The 18,000-nt window shown below is 41.5% G+C and overlaps 1 protein-coding gene across 1 annotated transcript in view; it reads left to right on the top strand.

Annotated features, from left to right (window-relative positions):
* CUNH10orf67 (chromosome unknown C10orf67 homolog) overlaps window positions 1-18,000 on the top strand; it is a 162,011-nt gene that overhangs the window by 12,853 nt on the left and 131,158 nt on the right. The window contains 3 exon segments of the mRNA XM_039233064.1: window positions 2,458-2,578; window positions 9,899-10,042; window positions 11,804-11,878. Coding sequence (XP_039088995.1) covers window positions 2,458-2,578; window positions 9,899-10,042; window positions 11,804-11,878 — 340 coding nt within the window.

Here is an 18,000-nt window from a genome sequence, read left to right on the forward strand (position 1 = left end):
AATAGGTACTATTATTTTTGATAAGAAGAAATTAAGGCACAGAAAGGGTAAGTAATTTATATAATATCACATAGCTAGAGTACCAGGATGCCTTCAGCTGTGACTGGCAGAAACTCTCAGCAATTGTTGCATTTACTATATGATGCAGGAAGACCAGAGGTATGACAGATTTTAGATCTAGTTGATTCAATGGCTAAACAAAGTCATCGGTCAAAATTATTTGTTTCTTTAAACGCTCATCGTTTATGTGCTAGCTCTGCCCTCTGGCTGGCCCCACTTGTGGTCACCAGATGGCCGTGGCATTTCTTGGAATCGCTTGCACACAAGGCAGTGTTCAGAGTCACAGAGGAAAACTCTCCTCTGGTGCCGATGTCGGTGTCAGAGTGTCAAAAGCTTTCCCACAAGCCCCAACAGATCCTTCCTTCCTCATGTCATTCATGCCAGAACCAAGTTCCATACCCTCCCCGAAGACATCCGCCCAGACTGGGATCTCTGTGTTGGAGACAAGACGAGAGTTACCCTCGGCACTGGGAATATGATCACCCTGCCCTGATTTCCGGGGGAGATAAATGTGAGCCTCTGCCGGCAAATAAAAAGGAGGGAAAGGGTTGCATGGGGTGCTCCCATCAGGGTCAGCTGGTCAGCAGACAACAGAAAATAGAAGCACTCTGTCTTCTTCCGGGCCTGCCCTAAAGAGTCTGGTGATTCCACTGGGGCTTTCGTGGCTTCCTTTTTTTAGCTGACATTTTAGAAGCTGGTAGTTGTGAGTTCGATCAAATTGAAAAGAAAGTGAATCCAGAAAATTGGCTTTCTTTTTACTATTTAAGATACCCTTCATTAAAGGTCTGTAGGAAGAGGGGCGCCCGGGTGGCTTAGTCAGTTAAGCATCCGACTTTCGCTTAGGTCATGATCTCACGGTTCGTGGGTTCGAGCCCTGCGTCGGGCTCTGTGCTGACTGCCAGCTCAGAGCCTGGAGCCTGTTTCGGAGTCTGTGACTCCCTCTCTCTCTGACCCTCCCCTGCTCACACTGTCTCTCTCTCCCTCCTAGAAATAAATAAAAAACATTAAAAAAAAAAAAGTCTGTAGGAAGAGTTTACAAATACCTCAACTCAGATTTCTCAAGAAATGGCATCAAAATCCAGTACAGTATGGTAGATTCTCAAAGAAGAATCTTCAAATTGTTTGGTTTCAGGAACTTTTATAGTCTCAAAAATTACTGGGGACCTCAAAGAGCTTTAGTTAATGACTATTCATGGTAACCATATTAGAATTTTAAAAGGAGATGCTAAGAATATACATATATTCACTTAAAATAATGGTAAACCAATTCTGTGTTAATATCAATATTCTATTCTATGTTAATGTGAACACATTTTAAAGAAAAATGAACTTTATTTTTCAAAACGAAAACTTTAATGAGTATAGTGTCATTGCTTTACATTGTTGCAAACCTTTTCAGTGCCAGGCTTAGCACATGAGAGCTGAATTCTCAAATCTGCTTCTACCTTCATGTCATGTACTTGCATAACCTATAGCTTCTGGAAAACTCCACCGAACACTTGTGAGAGCATGATAGTGGAAGAGCAAATAAAATTTTAATGCTATTGGGGTGCTTGGGTGGCTCAGTTGCTTGAGCATCTGATTTGATTTTGGCTCAGGTCATGATCCCAGGGTTGTGGGATCCAGCCCGGTGTGGAATCCACTCCTACCAGAGCATGGAGCCTGCTTAAGATTCTCTCTTTCTCTCTCTCTCTCTCTCTCTCTGCCTCTACCCTACTTGTGCACTTTCTCTCTCTAAAAACAAAAATCTTAATACTATCATGAAAATAATTTTGACCTTGTCGACTCCCTGGAAGAGTATCCTGGAACCCCAGAGGTCCTCTGGCCACATTTTGAGAACCGCTGTCTTAAAGTATTTTTGCTTGATATGCCTGTGTATAATGTATAATGGCTTTAAGCAGTAGCACAGGTAAAACAGTAGAGAGGATATTAAAAGGAGGCTCAAACTGATCATATCTCAGAGAATGGAAATAAGATGAGTACCCTAGAGCAATATGCCACAGTGCAGAGTCCTAGTGAAAACCCTAGGTCATGAGCAGATAATTCAGAGCTCTCTGCACCTCATCAGTCACTTCGAATCTTTAAAATATAATATGATTTGGGGTGCCTGGGTGGCTTAGTCGGTTAAGCATCCAAATCTTGACTTTGGCTCAGGTCCTGATCTCGCAGTTCATGGGTTCAAGCCCCATGTCAGGCTCTACGCTGACAATGCGGAACCTGCTTGGGATTCTTTCTCTCCCTCTCTCTTTGCCCTGCCCCGCACATGCTCTCTCTCTCAAACTAGATAAACTTTAAAAATATATGTAACATGATTTACACAAAAAAATGTGTAATAGCACACATTAAAGGAAATATCTATTATAGAAAGCACTTTTAATCTCCGTTCTTTTTTTCCAGACTTAAAATTTCCGATGATTTGAAGGTTGGCTTTTTCAGCACAGACCATGCTACTCAAACAGATTCCAGTGAAATTTTACCATTAAAAGAGTTGAGTTCATCTACTGAGAAGCTAGTACAGGTAAATCTGGATTTTTTTTTGAAACGTCTGAGATTATTTTAGGTATTTTAGGTAACGTTTACCTTTAATGTCTCTTTCCTTCACAGAATTGAAATGATTAAAAAAATTTAAATATTAGCATCTTTTACAAGTTGAATTGGATTGACACCTGTATTTTTAAAAATAATTTGTATAAACTAGTGCTTATAGTTACATCGTGTTCACGTGTGTTTCCTAAACCATGTTGTTACTGTCCTTGAAATTCTTTTGACATCTGTGAACATTTTCTATTTGTGATACTTTTAAAAATTGTAAAATATTTTTGGCGTGTAGAAAAATGTGGAGAATACTCTAATGAATAACTTGGGCTACCCATCATACAACTTTGTCAATTCTTGACATTCCATCATATTTCCTCTGGATCTTTCTTGATTGCAAAGAAACAGCACATTTCATATACATTGGATATCAAGAGTTATTAAAGTCCTCAATCAATAAAACTGTCACACGGGATATCGTGCAACTAGAAATACTCTTGTGTACTTTGTTTTTTCACTCAACAATATAACTTGAAAATCATTCCATACCCTTGCCTATTTCAAAAGTATATCATATCATAATATGTGTATCTTTGGTTATCTTAAATCTTCTACTGCGATGAATAATTCTGTACATACTCATAGGCCAGCAAATTTGTGGCATAAATTTAAAAGTGGAATTTCTGAGTCAGAGGATGTATCCATTAGTCATATTGAAGGATATTTGCCAAATCACCCTGCACAGAGATTATACCAATTTACACCCCCACTCGTAACTTTTGAAAGTTATTTTCTAACATACTTGCCAACTTACTGTCTTTTCTAAATGCCTTCAGACCAGTTTTATAACTTTATTTCCTTGCAACTTGGCACATCCAGATGACTAACTTCTGGGCAGTGGAATTAGGTGGAAACATGTGGCAGTTTGGGGAAACCTTCTGTAAGGAACCATTCACGTGCACTTATTTTTTGCTATGTCACTTCTTCCTCCTCCCCTTCTCCCTACCTCCCGTCCTTTCTCCCGCTCCCCTTCCTCCCCTTCCCTTTCTTCCTTTTCCTTATTTCTGTGCCTAGACCATGGGTGCTAACGTTTGTACTGAGATTTTGAGGCAGTGTATGCAGCAGAGTGATAAAATGGGAGGGACCTGTGTCATTTTCACCCCTGCTTGCCCACATCAATTTCTAGTGAAAGAGAAACAATTTCTCATTTACACTTCTGTTACTTGGATTTTTAACATATAGCTGAACCGAATTCTGATACAATATGCTTAAATCAATTTGATTAAGGGTGTTTCTTCTATTTTTAATTAATAAGAGGCATTTAAAATAACATCATGATTGACTGGATTTGAATGCTTTTCCTGGGTCTACTGAATCATACAGTTTTTCTCCTTTATGTAATGATGTGGGGAAAACTGATTTTTTTAATCCCTGTAATCTTTTTTTTAAATGTATTTATAGTTCAATTTACATCCAAGTTAGTTAGCATATGGTGCAACAATGATTTCAGGAGTAGATTCCTTAATGCCCCTCACCCATTTAGCCCATCCCCCCTCACACAACCCCTCCAGCAACCCTCTGTTTCCTCTCTATATTTAAGAGTCTCTTAGGTTTGGTCTCCCTCCCTGTTTTTATATTATTTTTGCTTCCCTTCCCTTATGTTCATCTGTTTTATATCTTAAAGTCCTCATATGAGTGAAGTCATATGATATTTGTCTTTCTCCAATTTCGCTTAGCATAATACCCTCCAATTCCATCCACATAGTTTTAAATGGCAAGATTTCATTCTTTTTGATTGCCGAGTAATACTCCACTGTATATATATATATATATATATATTACATTTCTTTATCCACTCATCCATCGATGGACATTTGAGCTCTTTCCATACTTTGGCTATTGTTGATAGCGCTGCTATAAACATTGGGGTGCATGTGCCCCTTTGAAACAGCACACCTGTAGCCCTTGGAGAAATACCTAGTAATACAATTGCTGGGTCATAGGGTAGTTCTATTTTTAATTTTTTGAGGAACCTCCGTACTGTTTTTCAGAGTGGCTGCACCAGTTTGCATTCCCACCAGCAGTGCAAAGAGATCCTCTTTCTCTGCATCCTCACCAACATCTGTTGTTGCCTGAGTTGTTCATGCTAGCCATTCTGATGGGTGTGAGGTGGTATCTCATTATGGTTTGATTTGTATTTTCCTGATGATGAGTGATGTTGAGGAAAACCGATTTTTGAGTAGTAAACCTGGAGTGAACCCAACTGGACCATAATATTTCTTTTTGCTTTCTACATCATTTGCCAATGATCATTTTTCATTTATGTTCCTAAGAGACTGTCCTATAATTTTTTCTTTTCTTCTTCTTTTTTTAAAAATTTCTAATGTTTATTTTTGAGAGAGAGAGAGACAGAGAGAGACAGCATCAGTGGGGGAGGTGCAGAGAGAGAGGGAGACACAGAATCTGAAGCAGGCTCCAGTCTCTGAGTTGTCAGCACAGAGCCTACAATGGGATTCAAACCCACCAACCGTGAGATCATGACCCTAGCCAAAGCCAGATGCTTAACCGACTGAGCCACCCAGGCACCCCTTTTCTTCTCATACTATTGTTGTTCAATCTTGGCACCAGGGTCTTATTACCTTCATAAAATGAGTTGTGAGATGTTCCTTACTCTTTTCTCTGGAATAATTGGCATGAGATTGGAATTACCTGTTTCTTCACTGTTTGTTAGAACTCACTTGTAAAACTCAGCGTGCCTACTTTTATTGCTATTTTTATTTTGTTTATGGATATATTAAGATTTTCTTAAATCTTTGTGGGTCAGTTTTGACATTATGTTTTTCTAAAAAGTATTCGGTATGCCAAATTTTTAAATTATCTTCTCTTATTACTCTTAAATCTTTATTGTATCTGTAATTATATATTTTTAAAAATTATAATTTTGTCTGCATGTTTCTGTTTTTTCCTAGATGAATCTTGGCAGTTTTATCTATTTCATTAATTTTTTTCAGAGACCCAACTTCTAGATGTATTAATCCTCTCCATCATATCTTTATTTCTAGCTCATAAATTTCTTATCTTTATTATTTAATTTTTTCTACTTTTTGGGGTTCTCTCTGTTTTCCTTCCTCTAATTGCTTGAGTTGGATCTTGGTATCAATTAGGATGGCATATAGCTCTATTTATAGAAAATGCAACTATCTTGGCTTAATTAAATAAGTCAATTAGAGTTAGACAATCCGTAAATAGGGTAGTAGCTCTCTGTTGTTATCTATATACCAGACTTGTTTTATCTTTTCCAATCTCCATTATTAGTGCATGGTTTTTGCTTTATTTCTGACCTCATAGTAGCAAGATGGCTGCCCCACTTCCAGTCTCCATTTGCATTTCATAGAGGAAGGAGAGGATGAGAGAAGTAGAGAGGGGTGGTGGCCACGTTAAGAAAGCAGAAAACCCTGTAGAAAACCCCAGCTTGTTTATCATTCGCCTTAACTGTATCACTTGACCCCTGTAACTGGAGGTAGTTCTAGAGAAGCGAGCATTTTTTTTTAATGTTTATTTAAACATCTGAAGTCGGATTCTCAACTGACTGAACAACTCAGGCACCCCTGTTGATTTTTAACTTCAGTCCTCTGTTGTCAGTAAAAACTCTTTGTGAGACAAATTATTGGGTGTTTGTTTGCAACTTGTGTTCACGTGAGGTCAGTCTTTGTCATTGTGCCCTGGATATGGGAAATTAAAAATAATCTGCATTTGTTAATAGTTGAGAGTGTATATGTATGTATATGTACATGTGTATGTGTATGTATGTGAATATATGTATATGTGTATATATGTATGTATATATGTGTATAGGAATCTATGTGTATGTGAATCTATATCTATTTCTATATTTTTACCATTCTGTTCAGTACTAATATACCTATGTCAACATTCTTTGGTATAGTGTTTGGTAAGCCTTTCTCATTCTTACATTGACCTCATTTCTGTGTGTCTTAAGTATGTATTTTACAAAATATGTATATCAGGTTTTAAAAACCCAATCTCGAGGCTCCTGGGTGGCTCACTCAGTTAAGTGTCCGACTTCGGCTCAGGTCATGATCTCATGGTTCATGAGTTCCAGTCCTGCATCAGGCTCTCTGCCTCAGCAGAGGGCCCACTTTGGATCCTCTAGACCCCCATTCCTCTGCCCCTCCCCCACTCACACTCTCTCCTCTCTCTCTCAAAAATGAATATTAGAAAATCCAATCTAATAATTTCTTTTAACAGCTAGTTTCTCCTCTTAATATTAATTGTGATGACTGATATATTTTTATTTTTCTGCCAACTTATTTTGTAATTGTCCTTCAGCTTTCTTCTTTTCTTTCTCCCTCCCTACTTTTCATTGGATTGATACATTCTTTAGTTCCTATTCTCTCCTCTGCTGGTAATTAATCACTTTATCTTTATTCTTTTAATGGTTGCCTCCAATACGAACATGCACACCTGATTTTATAGCGTCTGAATTTAGTGTCAAAATTTCTATATCTTGTCCTGCATCGGTTCCTTCTGCCAACTTTCAGATCCTCTCTAGGATTCTCCTGCTTCTGTTTATTCTCCAGTGCCTTCACGTAGTCATTTGTGTTTTGTTTGTATCTTATCTAGAGTGTATAGTAGGAGTCGTAGGTCTAGTGGAGTTTGTTTGACCACACAGGGGTCCCGTGCCTCCCTCCATCAGAATATACAGACCATATAGGCCTGGCTCTTCTAAAGGCAAAGTCGTTTCTGCCTGTTCCTGGAATTTAAGGAATTCCTTAAGACTTCACTTGCTCTCAGATATTTTTTAAAGTGTATTTATTTATTTTGATAGAGAAAAAGCACCCAAGCAAGGGAGGGGCAGAGAGAGAGAGGGAGAGAGGGAGAGAGGGAGAGGGAGAGAGGGAGAGGGAGAGAGGGAGAGGGAGAGAGGGAGAGGGAGAGAGGGAGAGGGAGAGAGAGAGACTCCCAAGCAGGCTCCATGCTGTCAGCACAGAGTGGGACGCAGGGCCTGATCTCACAAACTGTGAGATCATGACCTGAGCTAAAATTACGAGTTGGATTCTTAACAGACTGAGCCACCTAGTCACCCCTGAGACATTTCTTTAAATGATTTTTCAACATGGTACCCTTTATGAGTTGACAGCATGGTCTAAAGAAAAAGGAGTATGCGTCAGTCATGACTGTTCAAATCTGAGCCTTCCATTACTGGCCATGTAACGTATTCCATAGTCCCTTAACCTCTTGAAGTCTTGGTATCCTCACCTATTTCATGAAACCTTCCCCCTAGGTTTAGGATACTAAAATGAGGATGCTAGTCTACCAGGTAGCAAATTCCAAAGTGAGTTTGATCCCAATTGTAGAATTTGCAAAAGAAATTTGCATATCAGATCAGTGACTCTTAGCTTTTGAGTTAGATCAGGGATAAGAAAAATAAAGGAGTCAGGAGGCGAAGAGGAAGAATTCCTGAAGTGATTGCGAAAGCACCATTGCCATGTTCTTCATAGGAGAGGAGTTACCAGAAGCAATCTTTCCTCAACTCAAAGCTAGGAAGGCAGGCTTGTCTGGAAACTGAAGTATGTTTACTGCTTTTGGAAGACACAGAGGACTGGTGCTCAGCCACGTGTAAGGAAGCTAAGAAGATGGGGTGGCTACGTTTGGATCAGTCTGCATGTCTGGGGTTGTTGGGGTGAGGAATTGTGTGATTGTTTCCCAAGGACCACATGTGCCCTATGAAAGAGAGAGAGAGCAGGCGCATTGTCTTGGGGTCATTCTGAGTCCTATCCAGTAGAGGCATCTAAAAGGATGGTGGGCCCCCCCAGCAGCAGAGAGAAGGAGGAAAGAACTCTAGATCCATAGGGGCTGAGGAAGGAGTAGGAGTGATCATCCAGTCTTACGTATGAATGAAGCTGCAAGTATTTGACTCGCAGTAGTCATCTTCCAAATGCCACTTTGAGGCTGTGTTTTGAGTGATGGTAGGACTTTCTAGTCTCAAGAAAGAGCAGGAAAGCCATGGACTTGCCTAAAGTTTCCACTCAGGGCAGGAGAAGATTGCCTATTGAATATATTTTAAATAGATGGTAGGAGACAAAAATACAGTGAATGTTTTGATGATGATCAGAAATGATTCTTAGTCAACATGCTGGCCATATACTTAAATGTTTGGCTAGTAAATTCACAACAAATATTAATTTTTGCCGATCTTCTCTGATTTAAAATCCACATCTTGGACTGTGCCTTTTGAGGTATGATAAAGGACTGTTGTTAATAACCCAGGTATTTTATTCTGTATTGGAAGAAACCACCAGGAACCTTCTCTCCCTTACTTCACTACCGTATGTTAATTTAGCAGATTAACTGGAGTCCTCCAATGTACATTGTATTTTTAAGAGCCAGGACAGGCCCCTGACCACATTCCAGATCATATCCCCATGTTGGGGAGGAAAAATTTTTATCTACCCTTCAATATTCATCTGGCTGGTCTAAGAATCAGATTGATGTTAGACAGATTAACAGGAGAAAATCAAACACTTTTGTGACATGTACACCCCCTGCATTTGTGGGAGAGACCCAGGAAAACTGAGTAACGCTGAAATGGCTGAAGCCATCCCCTTAAATACCACCTTCAACTAAACACAAAAGAAGATGTTGGGGGAGGTAGAGTGCAGTTATGGGGGGTTACCAGGTAAAGCACAATAAACAAGGGGATGGTCGTTATGCAGACTTAGGTCAACATAAGAGTTTCTGGGGGAGTCTGGGTGGCTCAGTCGGTTAAGCATCCAACTCATGACCTTGGCTCAGGTCATGATCTCATGGTTCATGAGATCAAGTCGCACATGTTGGGCTCTAAGCTGACAGCATGAAGCCTGCTTGGGATTCTCTCTCTCCCTGTCTCTCTGCCTGTCCCCTGCTCATGTGCACTCTCCTTTTCTCCCTTTCTCTCTCTCTCTCCCAAAAATAAATAAATAAACTTAAAATAAAAAAGAGCTTCTAGAGATTTTGAATCATTCCCCTCTTGCTGGTACAGCTAGAGACACCCTTACAAGTGGTGATTTCCCTTATAAATGTAAATGTCTCTTATAAAAGGGTAGCTTATACTCAGTTTTCAGAGCTTCTCCTTTGTTTGCAGTTTCTTAAAAATAATCAGCCTAAAATAATCAGTTTGCCAAAGAGGCATACCTTGGAGTGGCCAAATTTGCTTCTCTGTGCCCAGAATCAGGCAAGGTGCTAGAACCTTTACACAGAGCACCTTTTCTCTCTGCAATAATGTATATTTTTCCACTTTTAGGTTATTAGATCTCTTGAGGTGGATTTTGGGTTCCTCAGAGAATTGCTTCAGTTGAAGTTTGAAGACCGTCTTAAAGAGGAGTCTTTCAACCTCTTCACTACTCTACATGACAGGATCCTAGCAATCGAAAAACATTATCAAGAGGTACAAGTTCTCTCTCATTTCCTTCCATATGGCTTGATCTCATGCTTAGGTAGGTACGTACTCCCGTTTTGCATTTAGCAACTCATGATGGCAATATTATTTGCCTATGTTGTGTCTCATATAATAGATGATACACATAATAGCTTTACTAACTTGGTAAGTACTTTGGACACAAATTAATTTAATCCTCACACTCACCTCATAAAGTAGGTGCAGTTATTATCCTTCTTTTACAAATGAGGCAACTGAGGCCCAGAAAGTTTCATTAACCTGCTCAAGGGCACCAGTTAAAAAAACAGCAGAGTTTATTTTTCCAGCCAGAGAGTTTGATGTTTGAGATATGACTCTTAAGCCCAATTTTATACATTATTTGTGCTTATTATCTCTGTAAGAGCCAAAGGCTTGAAAATTCTGTTGTTTCCAGGAATTTCCTAAAATCTTTGGTCAGCTTAGCGTCTATATCTCTCATTAAGAACACGTACTGGGGGCGCCTGGGTGGCTCTGTCAGTTGAATGTCCAACTCTTGATTTTACTTGGGTAGTGATCTCAGGGTCGTAGGATCGAGCCCCATATTGGGCTCCACACATGGAGCCTGTTTGAGATTCTGTCTCTTCTCCTCTAATCCTGGCCTCCACTCCTGCACTTTCTCTCTCTCAAAAAGAAAGAAAGAAAGAAAGAAAGAAAGAAAGAAAGAAAGAAAGAAAGAAAGAAAGAAAGAAAGAAAGAAAGAAAGAAAGAAAGAAGAGAACAGGTACTGTTATTTCTCAACTATAAAACAAAAATCTCATGTTGTATTGATTCCACCATTCTAAAAGCCACACAAAGCGTTTAAAATTTTTTTTTTAATGTTTACTTATTTTTGAGAGGGCGGGGGGGACAGAGCACGAGCAGGGGAAGGGCAGAGAGAGAGGAAGACACAGAATCCGAAACAGGCTCCAGGCTCTGAGCTGTCAGCAGAGCCTGACACGGGGCTCAAACTCATGAACTGTGAGGCCCAGTGAGTGGAAGTCAGCCACTTAACCGACTGAGCCACCCAGGCACCCTGAGTGTTTCAAATGTGTTTCCTCCCTAAATCAATGCTTAAATGAAACCCGAACACCCCTGATATACAGATAAGGAAACTGAGATGCCGAGGTCAAGTAACCTATTTCATGTCAGACAGATTGAAGTGGCACAATGATATTGGAATCCAGTTCTCAACAACTCTAAGGCCTAATTGGTATTTGCACTCCATGCTGGAATCAGGATTGAAATCAGAATCAAGATTTGTGAGGTGGTTTTTTTTTGTTTTTTTTTTTTTTTAATGTACTATCTTTCATTGTTAGCCAAAACAACGGTCAACTGGTTTGGTTAATCAGAAAATGACTCTGGTTTATGGGTTAGTGGCTCTAGATTTCCTTTTATGAGCATATCCCATTCAAAAGGTATAAGGACAGGACATGAATTATAAGTAGATTTTACTACTTTTAAAATCAATTCTAGGAAAACATTAAAAAGACTTTGATATGTAAAGTGAAAGAAAACGTTGAAATTGTCTGTATTTATTTTACCTGCCTGAGTTCTCTGTTGCCTTTGGTCAAGTGTAAGTACAGGTTGAATGCAGTCCCATACTTCTGCATAGGAGAAATGGTTACACGTTGAAGCTCTCACAAGATTCGTGATGATCTGGATGATGGCTTTATACTGAGTCCCTTTGTAGGTGTGAGAGCTGTATTTGAAGATACATTATGGTGCTCATTGTATTTATTTTTTGGTTTGCAGAATGAGGACATCATAAGAAAATGCTATAATCAGCAGTTGGCTGACGCCATAGCTGTTATCAAAGGAATGTACAAGGTGGGTTTTCAGCGCTGTCCTCGGAGCACCCAGAGCTAGGCTCACTGTACGTCCCCCGTCTGTATTTTTGGGCTTTGAAGAGCTGTTTGCCCAGTTTTCAGGTCACCGTTCACACTCACATTAAATTGGCCAAAATAACACTTTATGGTACAGATGCAACTTTAAGGAGACTGGAAAATTCCATCCTGGTATCCAGGTGAGTAAGGAAATGATCCAAGGTTTGTCTGGTGAGCGTGCAGTTGGAGGGAAGGCTAGCTAGTCTCAGAGGGGTCACTGTTGTAAATCCCGATGAATAACCGGCTTCCAACCCTCGACCCTCGGTGGAGTAACTTTTCTCCTGCTGAGGACGCGTCCATCTGCCAGATGCGGTGCTTCGTTCCCCTGCGCAGTAGGAAGATCCACTGTTTCCAGTGCTTACCTTTCAGGCTTCGTAAGGACCTTGTACTTAGTTTAGATTTTGTGACTGTAATCTCTTTCATTTCGGTAAGCCTCCGGAAGAAATGTTTTATTACGGCAAGTTGTGCGTTGATTACAGGCATTTTTTTCTCGGCGCTGACCACGTTTGTATTTAATTATGTAACCGCGTGTTGCATGTTCTGTTCGACGCCAGACTGTAAGCCTGAGGAGGGCAGGCGTGTTATCGTGGTTCTCCCAGCTCTGCCGCCGCTTAGCACTGCCCCTGATGTGTAATTAGCAATCAGCTAATATTTGCCAAAAGAATGGACGGTTGCCCGCGCTTGTGGCAGACACTGGTGACTCAAGAGTGACTCTCCTTCTTCCTTTTTTTTATTAGCAGAAGCACTTCCCACTTCCCTTCACAAAATGCTGGGTCCTCTCTTTCCCTGCCTCCTCCTTTCCAGAGATGGCGTGAACACAGACAAGGTCAGGTTCCTGACCAATGTGACCTGAAGCTAAGTTGGCTATAAGCTGGGGGAGGAGGTTCTTCTTTGTAATTTAAAGAAACACTCTTCGTTTTCTTTGCTTGACATCGTTGCCTCCTTCTGATGCTCGGGATTGCCACAGCCAACCCAAAATTAAGGGCTGAGACACTTTGGCTGCACTACAGGGAGCAGAGCGAAAAGACAGAAAGCACTGGGCTCCTTGATGACATCAGCAAACAACCTAATCACTCTGGACTTGCTCGGCCTCTGGCCCTTTCGTTTCATGAGGTAATTGATTCCCGTCTTATGGTTTAAGCCGCTGTCAGTTGCCCGTTCGGTAACTTAGAGCTGAAGATATTCCAGGACCCTCTGCACTGTCAACGGCCTCTCTGGCTCTGGGCCAGTTGTGTTTCCTAAAGTGGCTACGACGGTGTCTCACTCACGTGCAGTGAGTTACCTTGGGCTTCTCCTCAATAGAGAGGGGAGGCTGATTCGCCCTCCTTGAACGTGGCCGGGCCTCAGTGCCTCGCTTGTAAGCAGAGAAGGTGAAGGCAGCGACACCGCACCAGTTCAGAGCCAAGGTCAGAAGAAGCCTCGCAGCTTCCGCCTTCTACCCGTGGGACGCGTGTTCTCTGGAGTCACCCTCCGAGTGCAGCTGCTGAGCCGTGAGAGGCTCGCGCAGTTCAGACGCCCTGCGTGTGGGTGCCTGGTCCCCAGGCTCAACCGCGCTCAACTTCCTCGTCACCCGGCCCCCGGCCGCTCAGTCTTGCCATCTGAGGTCCCAGGCGCTGTGGAGCAGAGACAAGCCGTCCCCCCAGGCCTGTCTTAATTCCCTGACGCCCGGAGCCCGGGAGCAGAGTTGTGGTTTCGCGTCACTGAGCTCGGAAAGCGGTTTCCTGCAGCAAGAGGTGGATGGGACGCTTCCTTGCACTCGCACCAATGCGCAGTTTCTGAGTTACATTTGCTGGACGGACGACAGTAGTTTCGCTAGCACAACACAGCGTCGTGGTTAAGAGTTGGTGTAATGCGTGTTTTAGAACGAGGAACTTGGAGTCAGACCACTTGGGTTAGAATCCTGGCTCTGTCTCTTAATCGTTAGGTGACTGGAGGCAAAATACTGATCCCCTCTGCCTCTGTTTCCTCATCTGTCAAATGAGGATCAGCGTAGGACCCACCTCCTAGGCTTGTTATGAAGATGAAGCAAAGTGATCCCGTGTGAAGCACTTAACGATAGTGCCTGGCACAAGATGAGTGCAATCTAAGTGTTTGCTAACTTAGCATTTCAGGGCACCTGGGCGGCTCAGTCGGTTAAGTGTGTGACTCTTGGTTTGGACTTAGGTCGTGATCTTGCAGTTTGGGGGTTCAAGCCGGCCATAAGTCTCCGTGGTTGCAGCACAGAGACTGCTTTGGAGTCTCTCTCTCCCCCTCTCTTCCCCTTCCCCACTCTTGCTGTCTCTCTCTCTCAAAATAAATAAACTTTAAAAATACATAGGGGCGCCTTGGTGGCTTAGTCGGTTAAGCGTCCGACTTTCGCTTAGGTCATGGTCTCGCGGTTCATGGGTTCGAGCCCCGCGTTGGGCTCTGTGCTGACTGCCAGCTCAGAGCCTGGAGCCTATTTCGGAGTCTGTGTCTCCCTCTATCTCTGACCCTCCCCTACTCACGCTGTCTCTCTCTCTCTCCTAGAAATAAAAAATAAATAAATAAATAAATAAATAAATACATAAGTAAACATTTTCACATAGTCACGACACTCGGCACTGGTAATTCTTTTCTGCTCTTTTATCATCTTAGTATTCAGGCTTGTAGCTTTCTGTCCATGGACTGTAGATTTCAGATATGATAAAGTGCCCTTAAGAATCTATAATAATTATCAGTATTTATTATGTTGGACAATATGAAATTGCCAGTTTTGGAGCCCCAAATGTCAAATATCAGCAATTTCATGTAGTTCACCATAATAAAATACTTATTTGAACAAATAAAGGCAGCAACAAACTACATAAAATATTAGGCTATAATAACTTAAAGTAAAAGAAATTCATCTTCAGGGCGCCTGGGTGGCTCAGTCTGTTAAGTGTCTGACTTCGGCTGAGGTCATAATCTCGCGGTTCGTGGGTTCAAGCCCCGCGTCGGGCTCTGTGCTGACAGCTAGCTCAGAGCCTGGAGCCTGTTTCAGATTCTGTGTCTCCCTCTTTCTCTGACCCTCCCCTGCTCACGCTGTCTCTCTCTCTCTCTCTCTCAGAAATAAAACATTTAAAAAAATAAAAAGAATATCATCTTCAATTTAACCAAACAATTTTTGAGTCAGTACCGTGGGCTGGACACTGAGACTACAGAGAGGAAAGAGGGGTAAAAGGAGGAGGATTATAAATTAAACCATAAGATACTTTGTTCAGTGCAGAGATAAATATATAACAGGAGGTATGTAAATTCCACAAAGGGAACAATTATTTCTGCCTCTGAGCTTTGGGAAGGCTTCACAGAGGAAGTGATGTTTGTGCTGGGTTTTAAAGCAGGTTCTCAGTGTGTGCAAGAAATACAAAGGGATTCTAAGTAGACAGTATAGTATATATAAATCAGATGTTTTCTGGGGCAAGCCATACATATCTAATTCACACTGGCATTAGTGCAAAGAATTTACTGGTCCATGTAACCACAAACTGTAAGGACAGGAAAGACTTCAGGCAAAGCTGGATCTAGGTGCTCAAATAATGTTATCGAGAAACTGCCCATCCCCTGCTTCTGCCCTCCTCTCTGAAGGTTTAATTTCCAGGAAGATCCTCTTTCCCCCTAGAGCAACCTTAGGGCATCTCTTTCTAATAGTCCCTAGAAGAGTCTCAAGGCAGACCCTGACCAGTCCCGCCTAGTAATTCTCCTCCACCCCCGCTGCGAGCCAAGCCAGATGGATGCACCCACCTCAGGAGACAATATGGTTTACCCAAGGGTTTACCCAAGTGGAAAAGGAAGTTTCGCTGCCTAAAGGGGGATTGTTGGGGAGGCAAAACTGGTTAGGCAAACTGGCTTCCCGCTTCCAATAGCCTGTGAACAGGCAAGTAGGACCTGGTGGGCTGCTGGCTGTGTCATTGCCCTGCATGGTAGCTAGTGGCCGTATGTGGCTATTAAAGTGAAGTTGAAAATGCACGAAAAATTCAGTTCCTGAGCCGCATTAGCCAGAGATTACCCAGCAACATTCTGTGAAACTAAATAACGGGAGAATTCTTCGTGAAGGCGTGCACAGGTATATGTTAGCTCTTTGTTTTATTTTTATATTTTTTATTAATAATAGTAAAAGAACAATGCCTTATTGAGTGCTATCTTTGTGCCAGGCACCGTGCAAAGGTGTTCAGATATATTGTTTTATTTAGTCTTCACGTGAGCAAGTAGTAAGAACTGGGGCCCCAAATCGATTCCTCACTTCCCGATGTGACACAAAGAGTGGGGGTAATTATAGGAGCCGTGTCACCTGCCTCGTAGTCTAACTTAATCCTCTTTCTAATTAGAAGGTAAATTAGGCTGCTACCAAAGTGCCTGTGCTCTCTGGCTCACTCAAAATGTGGTGCCCAGAGGTGAAGTCCAAGTAGCTTTTGCCTGGCTCCACTGCACGAGGTACGTAAGCATTTGAAGTGGGCAGTAGGAGGCTCCTGGGCTAACGAGGAAACGGAGGCACGGCCGCGTAAAACAACTTGCTCACAGCCACAGAGCTGGTCAGTGGTGGAGCTGGGGGTCCAGTTCCCATCTGTGTCTCTAACGTTGTTGCACAGAACATTGGACATGCCTGAATTATCTGAGCAGGAGAAAGAGAGAGGCCTTCGCACCCTTCAGGGTGGTTACTCCTTTAACGGTATTAATAGCGCTTTGGAGAAATGGAGACGCAGATAGGTAGAGAATCTAGGAAGACAGAAACCACGAAGAGTCGTCTCATTGCCCTGCGCTGTGCTTGGATTTTAATAAATGTTTCTTGGAGAGAGATAGAAGGAAGAATGAGAAAGGGCGGGGGGGGGAAGGAAGATGAGCACTATCCGTAGTTTAAGGCAGAATGTCAGAGAGGGGAAGGAAGGACAAAAGGAACCAAGTTCTGCTCTGGATTAAAAGAATGAAAGAGACTTCGCACTAAATGCAATCTGTGGGGCTCATTAGAATCCTGATTCGAACAAACCAACTGTTAGAAAAAAATGTTCTGAGACAGTTGGAGAAATTTTAATACAGAAGACATGTTAAATGATTTTAAGAAACTCTGTTAATTTTGTTAGTGTGATGGTGGCATTGTGATTCTATAAAAAAAAAGAAGAAGAAGAAGAGGCACCTGGGTGGCTCAGTCCTCCTACCAATCATGCACATAATGCTGAATGGCCCATTAGTAAACTGAGCGAAATATATTACACAGTTTTAAAATTAAAATATCCAAATGGCCAACAAACTTAGAAAAAGTGCTCGACCTTATTAAAAATCGAACAAGTGCAGATGAAACAAAAAATACTGTTCATCTATCAGATTGGCAGAAATGTTAAAGACTGAGGGGCATCTGGGTGGCTCAGTCGGTTGAGCATCTAGCTCTTGATTTTGACTCAAGTCATCATCACACAGTCGTGACATTGAACCCCACATCAGGCTCTGTGCTCAGCACAGAGCCTACTTGAGATTCTCTCTCTCTCAAAACAAAACAAAATAAAACAAAAACTTAAAAGAGTAAAAGATTGGTATTATCTACTGTTGGCAAGGTGTGACAGAATGGGCAGACACATATATGGTGGACGCATCTATTGATTGGTACCACCCATTTGGAAGAAATTTAGCAAAATCTAATAAAAATTCGAATGTACATCTATTTTGACCAAGCTATCCCGTTTCTAGGGGAATCTATTCCACCAAGTGAAATAGAGAAAAATACATATACAATGACTTGCAGTGTTATAATTTACTTTTTAATAGAAAATAATGGAATACTACTACTTAATGATACAAATGTTAAATTTGTATCACTTAAATTAAGGTAAATTCACATGTACTACTCTGAAGGTGTGTCCAAGATACATTTTAATTGGAAAAAAAATGTGACAGAACAACACAGTATTGTAGAATGTGCAGAATGTCTGGAGAATGAGGGAGAAAAAGAAAACACTTTTTAAATGGAAGTTTCTGTATTTTTATAACAGTCACACTTCTATTTTTTATAACACATATTACCTTGTAGTAAAAAGAAATATCATTTCAGTTACAATATATCCCCCCCCCACCCCGCCT

The sequence above is a fragment of the Hyaena hyaena genome, unplaced genomic scaffold (assembly GCF_003009895.1).
Source record: "Hyaena hyaena isolate Hyena2069 unplaced genomic scaffold, ASM300989v1 scaffold_72, whole genome shotgun sequence".
Lineage (NCBI taxonomy): Eukaryota > Metazoa > Chordata > Mammalia > Carnivora > Hyaenidae > Hyaena > Hyaena hyaena.